The 15,837-nt window shown below is 36.4% G+C and overlaps 1 protein-coding gene across 1 annotated transcript in view; it reads right to left on the bottom strand.

Moving 5' to 3' along the window:
- The window catches only part of LOC118832709 (protocadherin-11 X-linked-like), a 523,359-nt gene that overhangs the window by 208,120 nt on the left and 299,402 nt on the right, over positions 1-15,837 (bottom strand). Inside the window, exon 7 of the mRNA XM_036740037.1 lies at positions 1,094-1,283. Within this exon, the coding sequence (XP_036595932.1) occupies positions 1,094-1,283 (190 nt within the window). The remainder of the gene's footprint in view (positions 1-1,093; positions 1,284-15,837) is intronic.

Here is a 15,837-nt window from a genome sequence, read left to right on the forward strand (position 1 = left end):
CAGCCTATGTATAGACCAAATCTGAGCATATTTTTAAGCAGCGAGATAGCTCACAGTGTGCATTTATAGATGGTTATAAATAATCTCCAAGGCACCCAAAAGGGAATTGTTTTACGGAACTTGATTATATGTCTCATCATCACTGTAAAATAAATAGTTGTTCAAAAGAAAGATGACTGCAAAAGACTGGCTGGGATATGAAGGACTGAGGCATGTCAATTGATGCAAGAATTTTAAAATACTTCTAAAACACTGTTTAATAATTTTACTACAATTTACTATATGTTCTACTATCTATGAAAACATATGTTAAATATAAATAAGTTCAAGCAGACATTATAATTTTACTTTGAAATAAAAACTTGCATCCTACATTTCTAGTATGTACAAATATAGTGTACCAATTGTCATCACCTGGTCCTTTGAAGTATTTTCAAATTATAGTCCTCTAATATATACCAGTGGTAATAGGTTAGTATCACAAGATTGATTTTAAAAGTCTTAAAACTTGACTAGGGGCTTTTAGACCTGGGACAAGTACCACATACAAACTAAGCCCAGGATGAGGGTCACCAAAAGGCCCTCAGGTGAGGGGGGCTACTGCACACCAGTCGTGTGCACACAGCAGTACGGATGGGTCGGCACTTTCCCCAGCCTGCCATCTAGTAGCTTCAGATTTTAAACTAATTATCCTTGTTAACACATATCAAAGCTCTGTTGATTCTATATGACTGCTGCCATGACCCTCTAAATGCAGTGTTCTGGGACAAAGCTCTAGACATCCCGTGGAGCCATGATAGCTAAGCATTTATCTAGTAAAGCTGAGGCCCCAAATCTTCACTGACATCATTGGTTTGGTTGTCATATCTGTTTGTTTAATGGACATAATGAAGGGATTTTTACCAGAGTGATATTTTGAAAGATCCTTAATTATCATTATCATCAGGTTATCATTATCATCAGCATTATGTTTTCACTTTTTACCTGTGTCGCCCTCCCATTCAAATGGTAAACTTCCAGCGACTCTACAATTCTCCACATTTTGACATTCATATAGTGAAATTGTTTATCCTGGGAACATAGAGTCACTTACCAGTTTCAGGGTCAGAGTTGCCGTCTCCTTCGGTACGGTTGCTGTGTGTAGTTGTGCGGTTACGGTAGTCTCTCCGAGCGTAGCCAGGCCTGGCACTAGCAGTAGCACCGGCTTCTGCCTCAATAGGTCCACGGTCACTGCCGCTCTCCTGGGAGCTTTCTGGAAGGTAGAATGTGACACGGCGCTGACCCTACAAGGACGAAAGAAAATGACGGGGTTTCAACACTGATCTTAGTAATTGCTTAATGCATCCAATTTAGAAAATGTAGCATTTCGGATATCTGGCGAAGACACATTAACATTATCTCCAGGATTTTATGGACAGGCAGCTCCGTATACAAGCCTCTCTTACCTGAAAGCAGAGCTACCCCTGTTTTTCAAATGCACAAACTCTGGTACAACATGAAAGCCATCTAGTAGTGAAGATAAATGCTGCCAGCCTTCACTGATGACTGATGGTTTCTGTAAATCAGCTTTGAGATTGCCAGCAACTTTGGAAAATGAATTTATTAAGCTACTTTTCAAAAATAATTTAATATTTTGCTTATAAAGTGTTCTGGCCATTTAAGGCACAGGGTGGAATGTGTTAAATTTTATGGTTCACTCTGGAAGGTTAAAATATAAGAATGACCAAAAAAACCCCAATACTATCGTCTCTCAGTGCAGTGAGAATTAAAATCACGTATGATCTTCCACAATAGCTTAGGGGCAGGGCTTTAGTTTGAAACTGATCTACATAGAGTATAATCTTATTTTATTTGACAAAATATCAAGCTGGCAACATGGTAAGGGATAAGAGAATGGGAAAAAAATCCCACCACAATGATCAGTTGTAAAAGTAATTGTATAAAAGTGCCACCAAGATTATAGCTTCATATTGCTTAGTTTAGGCAGATTCCTCCTTAACTATAGTGCTGTTAGAACTTTGGTATTTGCTAGAAGCCAACTAATAGACCTATGGAAGCTGTGGCCGAGAAAGAAAAATCATTTAAGAAGATACAACTGTATACACCAGAAACTGAGACCACCACATCCGAAGCCCCAACTCTCAATTAAATGGCTGCTGTCATTTGTATGGGGGCCAGGCATGGCAGGAGGAATTTAAATTGAGCTCACTGGCTTGATATTTCACTACTTACAACTGAGCCTCACTGTGTAAGATTGCTCCTTAAGCATCTAAGATTTTTAAAAGCCAAACAAAGCAAAAGACCTGTGATTTCTGTTAGTACACAGGACTCCTGGTATGGGGGCACTCTTCACCAATGCAAATTGCAGGTCATCTCTGCCTCAGCAAATAAGTCCCAGGATATTATTCCATTTTCTGACTTCATGCCTTTGTACAGGCTGTCCCCCATGTCTGGAATGTATTCCCAGCTCATGTTCCACCATTTAACACCCCCTAACTTCAATCAAGAATCAGCCCATGTACCACTACCTAGGAAAGATTTTTCCCGATCGTACTAGTTGTCAGTGTTCTCTTGGTCCTCTAATTACAGGGTGTAGACATGTTTGTTCCTGTAGTAGAAAACAAGCTCCTTTAGGGCAGTGAATACTGTTTTGTTTTGGTAATCTTAGCTCCTAACACAGTGTTTTTGTACAAGGTGGGTGGTTTTTGCATTGGATTGGAGTAACTTTTGGCACATAGAGGCTGAATGACTTTCTCATGATCACACATCCATATGTGTCAGAAGCAGGACTTAAGGACAGGTCTTCCTGACTCCAATGCCTGCCTTTTATCCTCTATGCTACACTACTTCTCAGTAGCTATTATCAGCTCATTCTTCTCATTTGTTTAATGGAATCCAGGGAGAAATGGTCCTAGGTCAAGTTACTATCCTACTCTTGTTCTTTTATGTTCAATGTTCGGTGAAAATTACCCAAATGGATAAAAATGAATGCTTTTTAAATAACTGAACAGTATTGTGATATACGTTTATCTTTTTCATGAGGATTCCTCACCATCAGTGTTGGTAGCATCATGCTCATGGAGGATTGTCAGCTTTGTAGTGAATTCTCACTTTACCTTTTCCCAGGATCACTGTATATTGGGGAGTGGTTGTAGCAGTTCATCTGTGATAACTATTAACATATAGTCCTTAATTTTACCAATAGGTAGGTTATTATTGTATTAGAAGAATTGGATCCTATGGAGCATACTTGGGGATGAGGCTTCAAGGGCCACCCCAAGAAGCAGCTCATCCCTAAGCTTGTGCCCTGACTGAACACCTCCAACAACAGATGTGCTTTGCAACATGACTAATCTGGAAATATGTTTTCCATGACTGCACATAACCTACAAATCATTTACCATTGTGGTGATGGTAGGGGAGGAATGAAGAGAATTTGGAACACATTATTTTAAAAAACAAATGTTAAAAATTGTTTTTACATGTGATTGGGAAAAAATAAAATATTATTCAAAAAAGAGAGACATGCTTAGGCCTCTCAATAAGTGGCATGTGTAACCATAGGCTTCTGCTTAGTCCTACGTACTCCTTGAGGACAAGAACCATTTCATTTTCGTATTTTTAGTCCCAGCCCCTAACAATGCCTGGTACACAGTAGGTGCTTAATAAACACAGAATGAATTAAATTGAATTTTTAAATAATAAAATTGTATGACAAGAAGGGAAAACTCAATCATTTGGTAAAACAATGTGTTTTCAATGATTTTTGCCAGTACAAAGGAAAACTTTGGTTGAAGTTGTTTAAGTATACTTTCCCTCTTTTGAAAAATGAGAAGATTGGATTAGATGATCTCTAAGATATATTCTAACTTCAAAATTCCATGAATTTTAGCAAACTCTTTGGAGATATTTTCGAATATTGCAAAGAAAAATGAGGGGCTGTGCATATGTAATCTAGACATTCTCTGAAGACACTGTTGTCTTTTATATCTGTGTTTTATTTGAGTAAAACACTCAGCAGTTTAATTGCTAAAGTTAGTCTTTCCAGAGAGAGGAAGACCTTCAAACATTAACACTTAAAAAGCTATGTCCCATTACAAATATACACCCTCACATTTTTATGTCCTTTACTCTTCCTTCCTCATTCCTACCTTCTACAGATGTTAAGATTAGGCAACTCTGTGTAATCCTAATTCTATTACTCTCTCTCTGTCTCTGTGTCTGTCTCTCTCTCTGTGTCTCTCTTTTTCTGTCTCTGTCTCTCTATCTCTGTCTCTCTTATTGTCAGGTACATGACTTGCCTTTTCTACACAGACCTGGCATATATTCCTTTTGTTGGACAAGATACTGTGTTGTCTGTGTCAGCATCTAAGGTTCCATGTTCTTTTCCTCATGATCCTTTCCCTGGCCAGTCAGGAAAATCACATCCTTTCCCTTGGTCAAACATACATGGAGAACTTCTTGATTTCTCTACTTATAATCATAGCCAGGGCTATAAGGGACCTTAGAAAGTATCTACTCCAATGTCTTTACATATGAGGAAACACAGCTACGTAGTTAAAAAATCTGGTACTATAACCTAGATCTCCTGACTCCCAAACTTGTATTTTTTCTAATATAACACAGTAGTCCTCATTTCCTAACTGAAGTGTCCCAATGCTGTATCCCCAGTGGCTGAAAGGTTTCCTGTTCATGGTACTGATTTCAGTTCCTGGTAGAGTCAGAGCTAGGCATAGCATACAAGGAATGTGTGTTCGTTTGGGGGGAGCATGGTGAAGAATGTTTTATAATGTGACTTTTTTATAAATTGACACCATGACTACTAATTTCTTATGGTATTTTTTTCCTTTAAAAAAAAACTGGTTCTCAGGGGCCCCACTGTGCTTCTGCTTGTTTGCCATGCTCTCCAGATACTCTGATGCATTTCTTTTGCCACTCACTCTTCTCATGACAAAGCTAAAGTATCTTTCTGATGTTCTCAAGGAGAGGCCAATGAAACACTGCCCAAGGATGGTGCCAAAGGGCTCCAGGTCAGGTCCCCCATTTCCAGGAGTACCAATAAAGTTGAACGTCACTTTCTCTTTTGAAAATCTGAGGACAGCAGATAGTCTGTTAATGTGCACAGCTAAGAACCTGGCGTATGGCTCCCATTGTATAAGGAGCTTAGAGAAGGAACTGAGAGGTTATATTTGTTTCAGAGTCTTTGATATATGAAGAAATGGGCCTTTTTCCATTGAGTGTGAATCTATGCAGGTGCACGTAATACAATAATCGCCCTCTTACAATACTCCTTGTTTGAAAGGAACATTCAACACTACTTTCCAAACTATGAAAAATTAAGTATCAACCAGAACAGTCCTTTGCATGAGCCTTTCTTTTGAATACATCACAAGAGGCTGGCTTCCAAGTGAAATGTGTGTTCCTGAATGGGTCAGGATCATTCATACAATAATTGTGCTCTTAAGGTCACAGTGCCATCTACTCTTCTCAGCTACAGACTGAGGCCAATGATGCTAGTATCTCAGGGCCACTAGCAAAGGCTTTTACTCAAGAATATTTGGTTCCTTATGTACTTGACTTTGATACATCTGCTCAGAGATGATAACAGTTTAAAATAAGCTGGAAAACAGTACGGAGATAAATGGAATATTTTCAGGCTAAGACTTGAAAGCAGCAGCATGTTTGGGGAAAATGACTGGAAAAAACGACACTAGCACAGGTAAAGATCAGAACAAAACAAAAAATCCTTTCATTTCCTTGTCATGTTTCCATATTGCTTATGATTCAAAAAAATTAATTCTAAAACACTCCAACTGACCAACTCAATACAGCTAGGCAACATGCTATTAAGATTACTGTTCTCTATCAGGCACTTCAGGATTCTTGGGCTACTTTCTCTTTTAGGTGGTTGAATGTGACAATTTCACCAACCAGTATTTGGTGGTAACAGGTTTCGTGAGGACAACTCAGAGTTGGAATGCTTAGCAAATAAGGACCTATTATTGCTAACCAGGGACCATGTCTACTTTTAGGAACTGTCAGCCAAAATTTCTAATTTGGTAAGGATCAAGAACAGCTAAATTAAGAAAAACTAAAAATGCTTTCTTTCCATGTGGAATGTTTTTATCACATTTTTATCTACTCCAGAGAGGTTGCCTGGCATACTAGATGGGGTGCTAAGGCATGAACTCAGAAATGCCTGGGTTCAAATTCCTGCCATTTATTATAAAGCATGATATTGAGCAAGCTATCTCAAACTTTCTGTGTCTCAGGTAGCTCTCTATTACTTCTTAAACTGGCTGGGATTTGTAAGAGTAATTGGCAAAACCACAGATTTAAAGTGAATTTGTGTATACGCTCACTACACTTTTCCTTTATCCACATTCACCTCCCATCCTTCCTTATACCCTTCTCTCTTGCACAAACACATATATAGCACTACATAGCTGATGGAGAAGAAACCCTTCTACTATCAATTGTAAAAGTTCAAAAATGTGTTCAGCCTATATTACCAGATCTTCACTTTTTGGACAAGTCACTTGGATGGTAGTAGGAAATGAAGTTCCAATAAAGTATATTAAAATGGATGCCACCAGTTTGAAAGGTTTACAAAGACAGGATGATGATCATAAAATTTACATAGAATTAATATGAAATTTGATCAACTCTTCATCCCTCAGCACCCTCTTTTCACCTCTGTCTAATAGTTGTCAATCTGTTCAAAGCTGATTTTCACTGTTTCATGAATAAGAAGTCACAGGCTCATCTTGTGATGAGTTCAATCCTTTTGTGATATAAAAAACCATGCATGTTCTTAATACTTTCCCAATGATTTCAATTAAATTATTACCTTTCATACTTGCAAACTGTGTAAAAAACATAGCAGTATTTAAAATGCCTGAAATATAATTTAGCACTAGAAAATAATTTCTTAAATGCTAAATATCTAAATCATAGTTAATGTATACATTTAAAGTTTAATGTATGTAAAATAAGTCACATTGACATCAAATTAAGTCCCAAGGACTTCTGCCAAAAGGCAGAAATTAATAAGTGTTTTACGTATTCAAACACAGCTAACACAAAGGGTTGACATTTATAGAAATATCAATATTTAGTATGTATTTGCATCATTTCTACTTTTTCTTCTTCTTCTTAAAATACATACAACTAAAGCATCACCACAGAGAAAGTTACCACGGAACAAATTTTAAAATTAGAGTTTAATACTTAATATTTACTAAAGACATCACTACTTCAAAACAAAACATAAATGTCCAGTGGGTAGGGAGTAAGGTTGTAGCGACATGGCACATATGGTACAATGGCTAAAACGTTTTTTTTTTTGTGGTTTCCTTTTGCAGGGGGTAGGCCTTCTCCCTCATTATTATTTTTGTCTGTGTCACTTAGCCTCTCGCTGTCCCAGGCAACTTTCTAATACCAGAAGCTGTAGGACAGTTGTTGACCAACATTGGGAGAAGAACTTTCCTCACTGGGAGTTCCCTACATAGATAAAATCTTAGGATTCTATTTTCCTGCAAAAAGAGGAGTAATTTTAGATCATCTATTTATTTCAAATGTCTTTGGAACGTTCTTGTTCAACGTTTTCTATAAGCGGCAAAAATTACTTTGTCTTATATTAGTCTATATATACATATACACTCAAAAAAAATCTCTGCAAAAATTTCTTAGAGGAAAATCTCACAGCATTACAAAAATAAATAGCTAAAAAAACAGGTGATCTTAATGCCTCATCATCAATATTTACAACAAGATTAGCAAAAAAAAAATATAGAGCTGAACAGATTATTAAACTAATTAGACAAAATAGTCATCTGGAGGGAACTCATTGGGAAAGATGAAGAATATACACATCAGTGACAATCAGGCATGAAAAAATCTAAAGGAACTTATACAGTAAAGCAAAGGTTGTAGTTCATAGTTCATATCTATGTATGACTACAAACACACATATACTTGAAAATAGTTTCTGGTTCAGAAAACAGTTCTGGCTCTGCTGGCTTCACTTTTTATCACTTTGCATAGATCTTTCCATAGCTGGTTGTATAATTCCTATTTATAATTTTATAGAGCACAATAGTATTTCATTACACGAATATAACCGAATTTATTCAGCTTTCCTTAACTATTAGAGAAAGACTGAATACAGTCCTATTTTTGCTATTGCAAACAGAACTATAAATATTTTCATATATGTCTTTTTTAACTTTTTATGATATTTTGAGGATAATGTGTTAGCAATCGAATGACTAGTCAAAAGATATCTCAATGTTACATGACCATATTTGTCTCCAAAATGTTTAAACTCGTTTGCAGGTGCAACAATGATGTGTTTCCCACAACCCCACTTGCACTGAATTTCATACATTTTTTACTATTTTTGTCATTTTAGTTCAGTGGTTCTTAACTTTTTTGGTGTGTGCCATGACCCCTTTTGGCAGCCTGGTAAAACTTATGAACCCCTTCTCAGAATGATGTTCTTAAATACGTAAAATAAAATACATAAGATTAAAAAGGAAGCCAAATATATTGAAACAGTTATCAAAATATTAAAAACAAAACAAGTTGACAGAACCCCAGATTAAAGATTGAGAGACTCTGTTCTAATGCATATGACGTAGTATCTTAAAATTTTAATTTATATGCCGATGATTATTACAGAATTTTAATATATTTTTATGTAGTAATTAACTCCTTTTGTAAACTGTCAATTAATATCCTTTAGCCATTGCTCAACTACAAAGTGTGTCTAGTCTTATAGATATTCATCCATTCCTTATCAATTCTAGATGTTAGAGTCTGATGTGCTACTTTCCCCAATGTATTCTCTTTTAATGTTACCAATAATTTATTCTATTTGACTCACAAAGATGCCCTTCTGCTCCATAGATGAGACAGATCTATTCCTTTTTCTTCAAGTTTTATGATGATTTAAAAATTAGACTGCTGATCTTATTGAAATTTATAATTTGGGGGGGGCACTTTTAGTTTAGATAATTTATTGGGCTCTAACTTCAGAGCATCTCAATTCAACTAAAGGATCTTAGTTCTGCTCTCTTTAAGCAAAGTTTTATAACTGGGGGCCCACAATTGAAGGGCTATTGCTAACAAAGCTCTTGAAATAAGAAATTATTAGCTCATTCTGTAAGAGTTAGATATCTGCACATGGATAGGGCATCATTTATAAAGGATGCCACGAGACAATGCCTTGAAAGTGGAAAAACTTTCAGACTCCTAAATATGTGTCTGGTACAGTTTCAATATTAATCTCTAAAACCCTTTTGCTAATCAAGACTTTGCCTTCCCTTAGCAATCTCTGGTAACCAGCCAACTTCACGTCCTTGTCACTTTCTTGTTTGATTGGAATATAGCTTGGAATATAGAATAAACGAATTAATTCAGCTCTGTGGTTGAAAAATTGCTACGGGATAAGTTTTGCTCAAAAGCTTTGGGATGTATTAACTGTCAAATCTAGGCATGTTATTTAGGTTGAATGAGGTTACTTTTCATGCTAATATGAACTAGCCCATGTCTAAACCTAGTGAAAGCGTTTTTGTGCGAAAGTTATTCCTCAAAGCAAAAAGGATGAAGTAGCCTAGAGGTTAAGATGAAAACTGGAAGCAAGACTGGAAGGGACAGGGCATCAGCAAACTAAAGACAATTACTAGGATTCTGACCACATAACGAATTTAAAAAATAAACATCCAATTTTAAAAGCAGGGATGGGTTTTCTTCTCTGTGTATGGTTTTATTTTGGGGAACATTTTTCCTAGATAATTGTTGATTATTTTCTCTGTAACATCTGTAAACTTTTTAATGATACTGGCCTAGTTTTTTAAAAAAAGTTACCTAGAGAGATCAGATGGACATCCAATGGCATGCATTCATAATGAAGTGCTGTTTAGAGGGCCAAAGAACTCTGATTTTTCTTAGCTTTGCACTCAGTGGTTCAAATTTGCCTCTTAACTGAAGCATTTGACCAAGTAAGGAGACTCAAAAGACAGTTTCCTGAATGTTAGTGTCACTAATGAGAGAAATAAAAAGCAGTGAATATGCTTTTTATTATTTAATGAAAATAGATTATTAAACAATTATTCATTGGCATACAACATACTAAAAACAGTATAAACTGCCTTTGTAAATGGTAAACTAATCAAAAGGTATAAACATATCCGGGGTAAACTAATTTTAAGGCAAAACATAGACATATTTTAAGTGTCAGATTTCATTCTAAGGCTTTTATTTCTAATGTATTGAGCTTTCAGTATTTAACTTCTACAATGACATTACATTCTTGCTTCAGCCATGTATATCTTACTATTAACAACAATAATCACCAAAGATGTACTTTCATCCAAGAATCTTAGAGCTTACCATCAATGCAAATTAATTACATTTCGTAATGTGGGTAAGAAGGTATGATTCCACATGGCTTATACAGAGAGGATTAAAAGCCCAAGGGGATATGGATCATCATTCACTAAAAGAGATATGTGCCCCTCATTCCATAGCTATGTCTCCCTACACTTCATGTAAACCTGCTAATGCAGGATGACTTTGGGCACAAGGACCATCCACACACATCTGATCAGTCTTAATAAATATGATAAAAGCACCAAAGAAAATAGAATACAATTTCATCAAGCACAAAAATGCTAAATATGCATGAAATTGCTTTACCTGACATTCAACTGTAAAATTAATTAGTCGACAAGCATTTGATAAGTGATTACATGCCAGTCTATACAAAGAAAAGCAAAAATAGTCCCTGCTCTCAAGGAGGTTACATTCTAATGGTGGAAACAGCATGTACGTAACTATATATCTCTATCTCTGTCTGTCTGTCTGTCTATTTCCTCTTCCCTTACCTGAGGGTGTTCTGCCCAAAGGAAGGTAAATTTTGATGGCCAAAAGCCACCTAGTTAACTTGGGGTTTACTAGCTAGATTTCCTCCTCAAAGACCAAGCTTTAAACCCAATTCACTCTGGATCTCATGGATTGGACAACAATAGGTCCCTGCCAAAGCACCACTTTATTTTGGGGCCCCCCTGTCTCAGAGTGGATATAAACAGTAACTGTTTCTCTATTGGCCAGCAAGCCAGAGGGTCTTCCCCTCCCAGTTTGATTTTTTTATCAAAAGGGTCATCCCTTGACTCACTTCTTAAAGAGGCCTATTCACTGAATGGTCATTGCCTCACTCAAAGTGAGAACCTGAAAAGACCTTAGCTTAAAAGGGCCATGGTCTCCCAGTGCATCCTGGGCCATCTCCAGTCATCCTGATGGATATCTAGCTATTGGACCCAGATGGCTCTGGAAGAGAAAGTGAAGCTGGTGACTTTGCATACATAGCCTTTTCTCACTCAAGTCAAAGTCAATTGCAAGTCATGTCATCATCTCCTTGATGTCATGGTCCTCTTCGAGAACGAAGAACGAACCACACACAAGATATATACAGTGTAGATGGAAGGTAATCTCAAAAGGGGAGGCATTTGGGGAAAGGGGAAGGTAAAGCTTTCCTGTACAAAATGGTATTTGAGCTTGGCCTTGAAGGAAGCTAAGAGGCCTAGGTGAGGAGGGATTAATTAAGCTAACTATCACTCACATACTTAATGTTCTGATAAACTATCATATTAATGGCTACAAAATCTTTTACAAGGTCACTTGTAAAATGGCAAACGTACAAGAAGAGAGTAACAGGATGGTAAAGGGACTCCAGGTCATAGTATGCGAAGATCAGTTAAAGGACTTGGAATATTTAGTCTCAAGAAGAGGAGACTCAGGGAAGACATGATAGTGATCACATGACAGAGGAAGTGGATGTGTTCTGCTTGACTTGAGAGGGCAGGGAAAGAGTCAATGGGCAGAAGCTGCTAAGAAACAAAATGAGAACAACTTCTCAACAATTATAACTATTCCAAAATGGAATGACAGCCTTGATTGATAGTAGGCTCTCTATTCCCTCCACTCACTCACAGACACAAGCACACATGCACGCAAGCACAAATACACACACATGCACACACGCACACACACAGATCTTTAAGGCAAGCCTGCAGAGTATATGACTGCTTGTTTAGTACACTGTTTCTGGAATTCCTGGTCAGGTACAGACAGCCTCTGAGGGGCCTTCAGATTTGGAGAGTTTGTGATTCTGTATGACAGCAACTTAGAAACAAGCTTTTGGAGTACATTGGTGGGAGGGATGGGAGAAAGAGAAAGACTAGAAAAGCAGAATAGAGAGGTAGCCAACCAGAAACTTTTAAAGTTTTTTATATTGTTTCAAAGGACACTTTGCCTACACTTACCTGTTCATATTACCCCCTCAAAATTCTCTATGAGAAAGTTTTTCAATCTGACACTTCCATTTAATGTGGAAATAAGCAAATAATCTACAGATTTCCATCTCTTAAAATAGCAGTCCAGCTGTGTAGTCACACTAGTTAAAAGCAAAATGTTTGAGCTTAGCAAAATCATATTTGGGGATTTGTGTGCATATTTAAGTGACTGTAGCTGATGGGAATTCACCTGAATTTCAAATGCAATAACATTCCCCATCTTCCATACCTTTCATATCTTTAAATTAATTGTTTGAACTAATCTAATGAAATTTGGAATTTAAATGAATTCTTTCTTAAGGTGGATAAATTCGATAAAATAATTGAGAATGATGTATGAAGGCTGATTCAAAATAAATATTTTGTTAAAATTAGCCAAATATTTCAAAGAAATCATACCTATTAAAATAATCCATGTTGTCACTAGTTATATGAGACTTAAGATTTGATCAAACTATTAATAAATAAGATATTCTGAAAAATGATACTATTTTATAATCAAATATAGTTTCTCACCTTTTAGAATTACATTTCTAGGAGTTATGCCAAATGAGTCATTAAAATTGATATTTCACAATTTCCTGCTGACAACGAAACAAGGCATTTTACAAAACGACAAAATCATAACACATCCACACTATTTTAGTCACAAGTGTTTGTCAAAATTGGCATGTTTCATTGCAACGAGCTTTTTGCCAAACTGCCCCACTTCCATATATCAGCTTCAATGTCAATTTAAAGATAATGAGGCTTTTAAAAGCATCATCCGTGATACTCATCCTACACTTGACTTATTTTACAATCCAAGTATTCTCCTCCTGATACAGTGGATGAATCTCCTCAGCCCCATGCCAACAAGTAGAGAAAATCAGAGAATCTCTAATTTGGAAGGGACCTTCAACAAGGCCACCTAGGCTAATTTCTAATTCTACAGGAGTCCTTTGTACAAGAGCCACACAAGTGGCCATCCAATTTTCAACTAAAGACATCTAATGAGAGAACATCCACTATCTCCCCTTGCCCATCCTACTTTTAAATGGCTTTAAATGTTAGGAAATCTAAATTTGACTAAATCTACAACACTGGCCCTCTTTCTACCCTATGGGACCAAGAAAAAGCAAATCTTCTTCTAGGTAACAGTTTTTCAAATACAACACCCCTATTTCCTTCAACCAGTTCTCATATTACATGATATTGAGGCACATAAAATATTCTAGTTGTCCTCTGGATGCTTTCAAGCTTATTAATGTTTATACTAAAATGTGACACCCAAGTGCCTAGCTTTTCCTTGAAAAAGGGACTCTCTAACTGATTAAGCTTTTCATTGTTGGAGATCTCTAAGTATTAGGAACAGATTCCTTACGTGAAGGTGAAATCTACTCTGTAATTTACATTCATTGCTCCTACTGTTCTTCTCTGGGCCCATGATATCAAAGAATGGCAGAGAAAACAGGGGAATCAGATCAAGTTGAAAAATTTTCCAAAAGTTTAAGAGAAAAATTATTAGGAAATAACATCTTTGATTCCTTACATAAATCAGGCTGTTTACTTTCACTTACTGGTTATGTTTTATTTTATCTATCTAACTTAAATTTTCTATGCCTCTGTTTTCCCATCTATAGAACTGGGATATGACTGCTTAGCACCTTTCAGTATCTTTTATAAGTTATATTATTTACTTTTTAAAATTTTGGGGAAAAAGATGTTATAAAATGTAACACAGTGATAAAGATTGTCAAATTGCAGATTTAATAAAAATGTCTGCAGCATCTCCTTTCTAAACCTAGAAAAATATTTATTGTTGTTGTTTAGTCATTTTGGTTGTATCTGACTTTTTCTGACCCCATTTTGAGGTTTTCTTGGCAAAGCTAAAGGAGTGGGTTGCCATTTCTTTCTCTACCTCATTTTACATATGAGGAAACTGAGGCAAGCAGTGTTAAGTGACTTGTCCAGGGTCACATAGCTAGGTCTTCCTGACTCCAGGCATGGAACTCTGTCCACTGTGCCACCCAGCTGTCCCAGAATAATATGCAACTATATAACTTCTTGAAAACAAAACCCTTAAAAGTGATCCTACATATAAGCAGTGTTTAATAGTGCTGTGTATATGTATGTATGTACACATGCATGCATGTACATGTACAAATAAATTATAACACCTGCTGAAAGTGAAAGATCAGTCAGAAACACATTGATATTGTTTCTAAGTGGACACTGCATAAAGGATTCAGGGTGAGAGAGGGTGCTGACTAATAACTTCAGTTAGAAATGCTAAACTTAAAAGTGAAAGAAAAAAGCCTTAGGAAAAACTGTGTGTAGCTAAGGAAGACAAGCTAATCTACACTTTTTTAAGGGTCCAAACACTTACTTATTTTCCAATGATAGAACGAACATCTTACACATTTAGAAAGTAATAATGGCACAATTTTTAAAACTGAGGCTCCAGACAATGAGACTGGAGGGATTGGGAAGATGAGAAATTAGTCCTCTGGTGAATGAAATGAAATGAACATTAATGCTTGAATACTGTCATGTGTTTAAACATGGAGTTAATTCAATATCACCCTCCAGATTTTGTTTTAAATACATAGGCTTGTTTTGAAAGAAGAGAGATAATTATAATTATGCTTATAAATGAATGCTATTTAACATCTACTTTTGATAAACTGTTAGAAAAAATAATAAATAATGAATTTCACTTAATAGTTTTAACTTCACCAAAGGAAAAACCTGCTTCAAATTTGATATTAGCACTTTAAAAATTCAGATGGTGTCTCTTTTAGTGGAGGGAATATGCTGTTTTCTTAGTCAGAAATCCAATGCAGTCTTCAAAAATGTATATTTACCACTCAGCAGCCATGTATATAGGTATGTTTCTAAGGCAAATATCTGAAAATCCATGCGATTGATTTAATACTGAATTTGATGAAGTAGGACGTGAGGTTTCACTTCAAAGGAATGTCAAAAAGGTTGAAGGCTTGGCAAAAACGAGCACTAGGCTGCTCTGGGTTTTTTTTCTCATGTTTGATTTAGAGATATGCCAGCTGACATATTATTTAGATCCTGGAGTGGTTTGCCATTTCCTTCTACAGCTCATTTTATAAATGAGGAAACTGAGGCAAATAGGGTTAAGTGACTTGCCCAGGGTCACATAGCTAGGAAAAAGGGTGTGGCCAGATTTAAATTCAGGAGAAAGAGTCTTTCTGACCCAGGCCTGGCACTCTATTTACTGTGCCACCTAGCTGCCCATAGTTATTCCCCCCCACCCCCATCTAATTCAGAAATTAGTAAACAACTACTGTAGCTTACAAGAATCAGATTCCATGGAGGTTATTTTCAAATGGCCTAAATAATTCACCCTTTTGAGATTAAGTTCAACAGTATGTATGCCTACTAAAATATCACCTTTGACAGAAATCCACACCTCTGTGCATAGAAAGTGGGCAAAGCATTAGAAAAACGGTAAATCACCTATGTATCC

This window comes from Trichosurus vulpecula, chromosome X (assembly GCF_011100635.1).
Source record: "Trichosurus vulpecula isolate mTriVul1 chromosome X, mTriVul1.pri, whole genome shotgun sequence".
NCBI classification, from domain to species: domain Eukaryota; kingdom Metazoa; phylum Chordata; class Mammalia; order Diprotodontia; family Phalangeridae; genus Trichosurus; species Trichosurus vulpecula.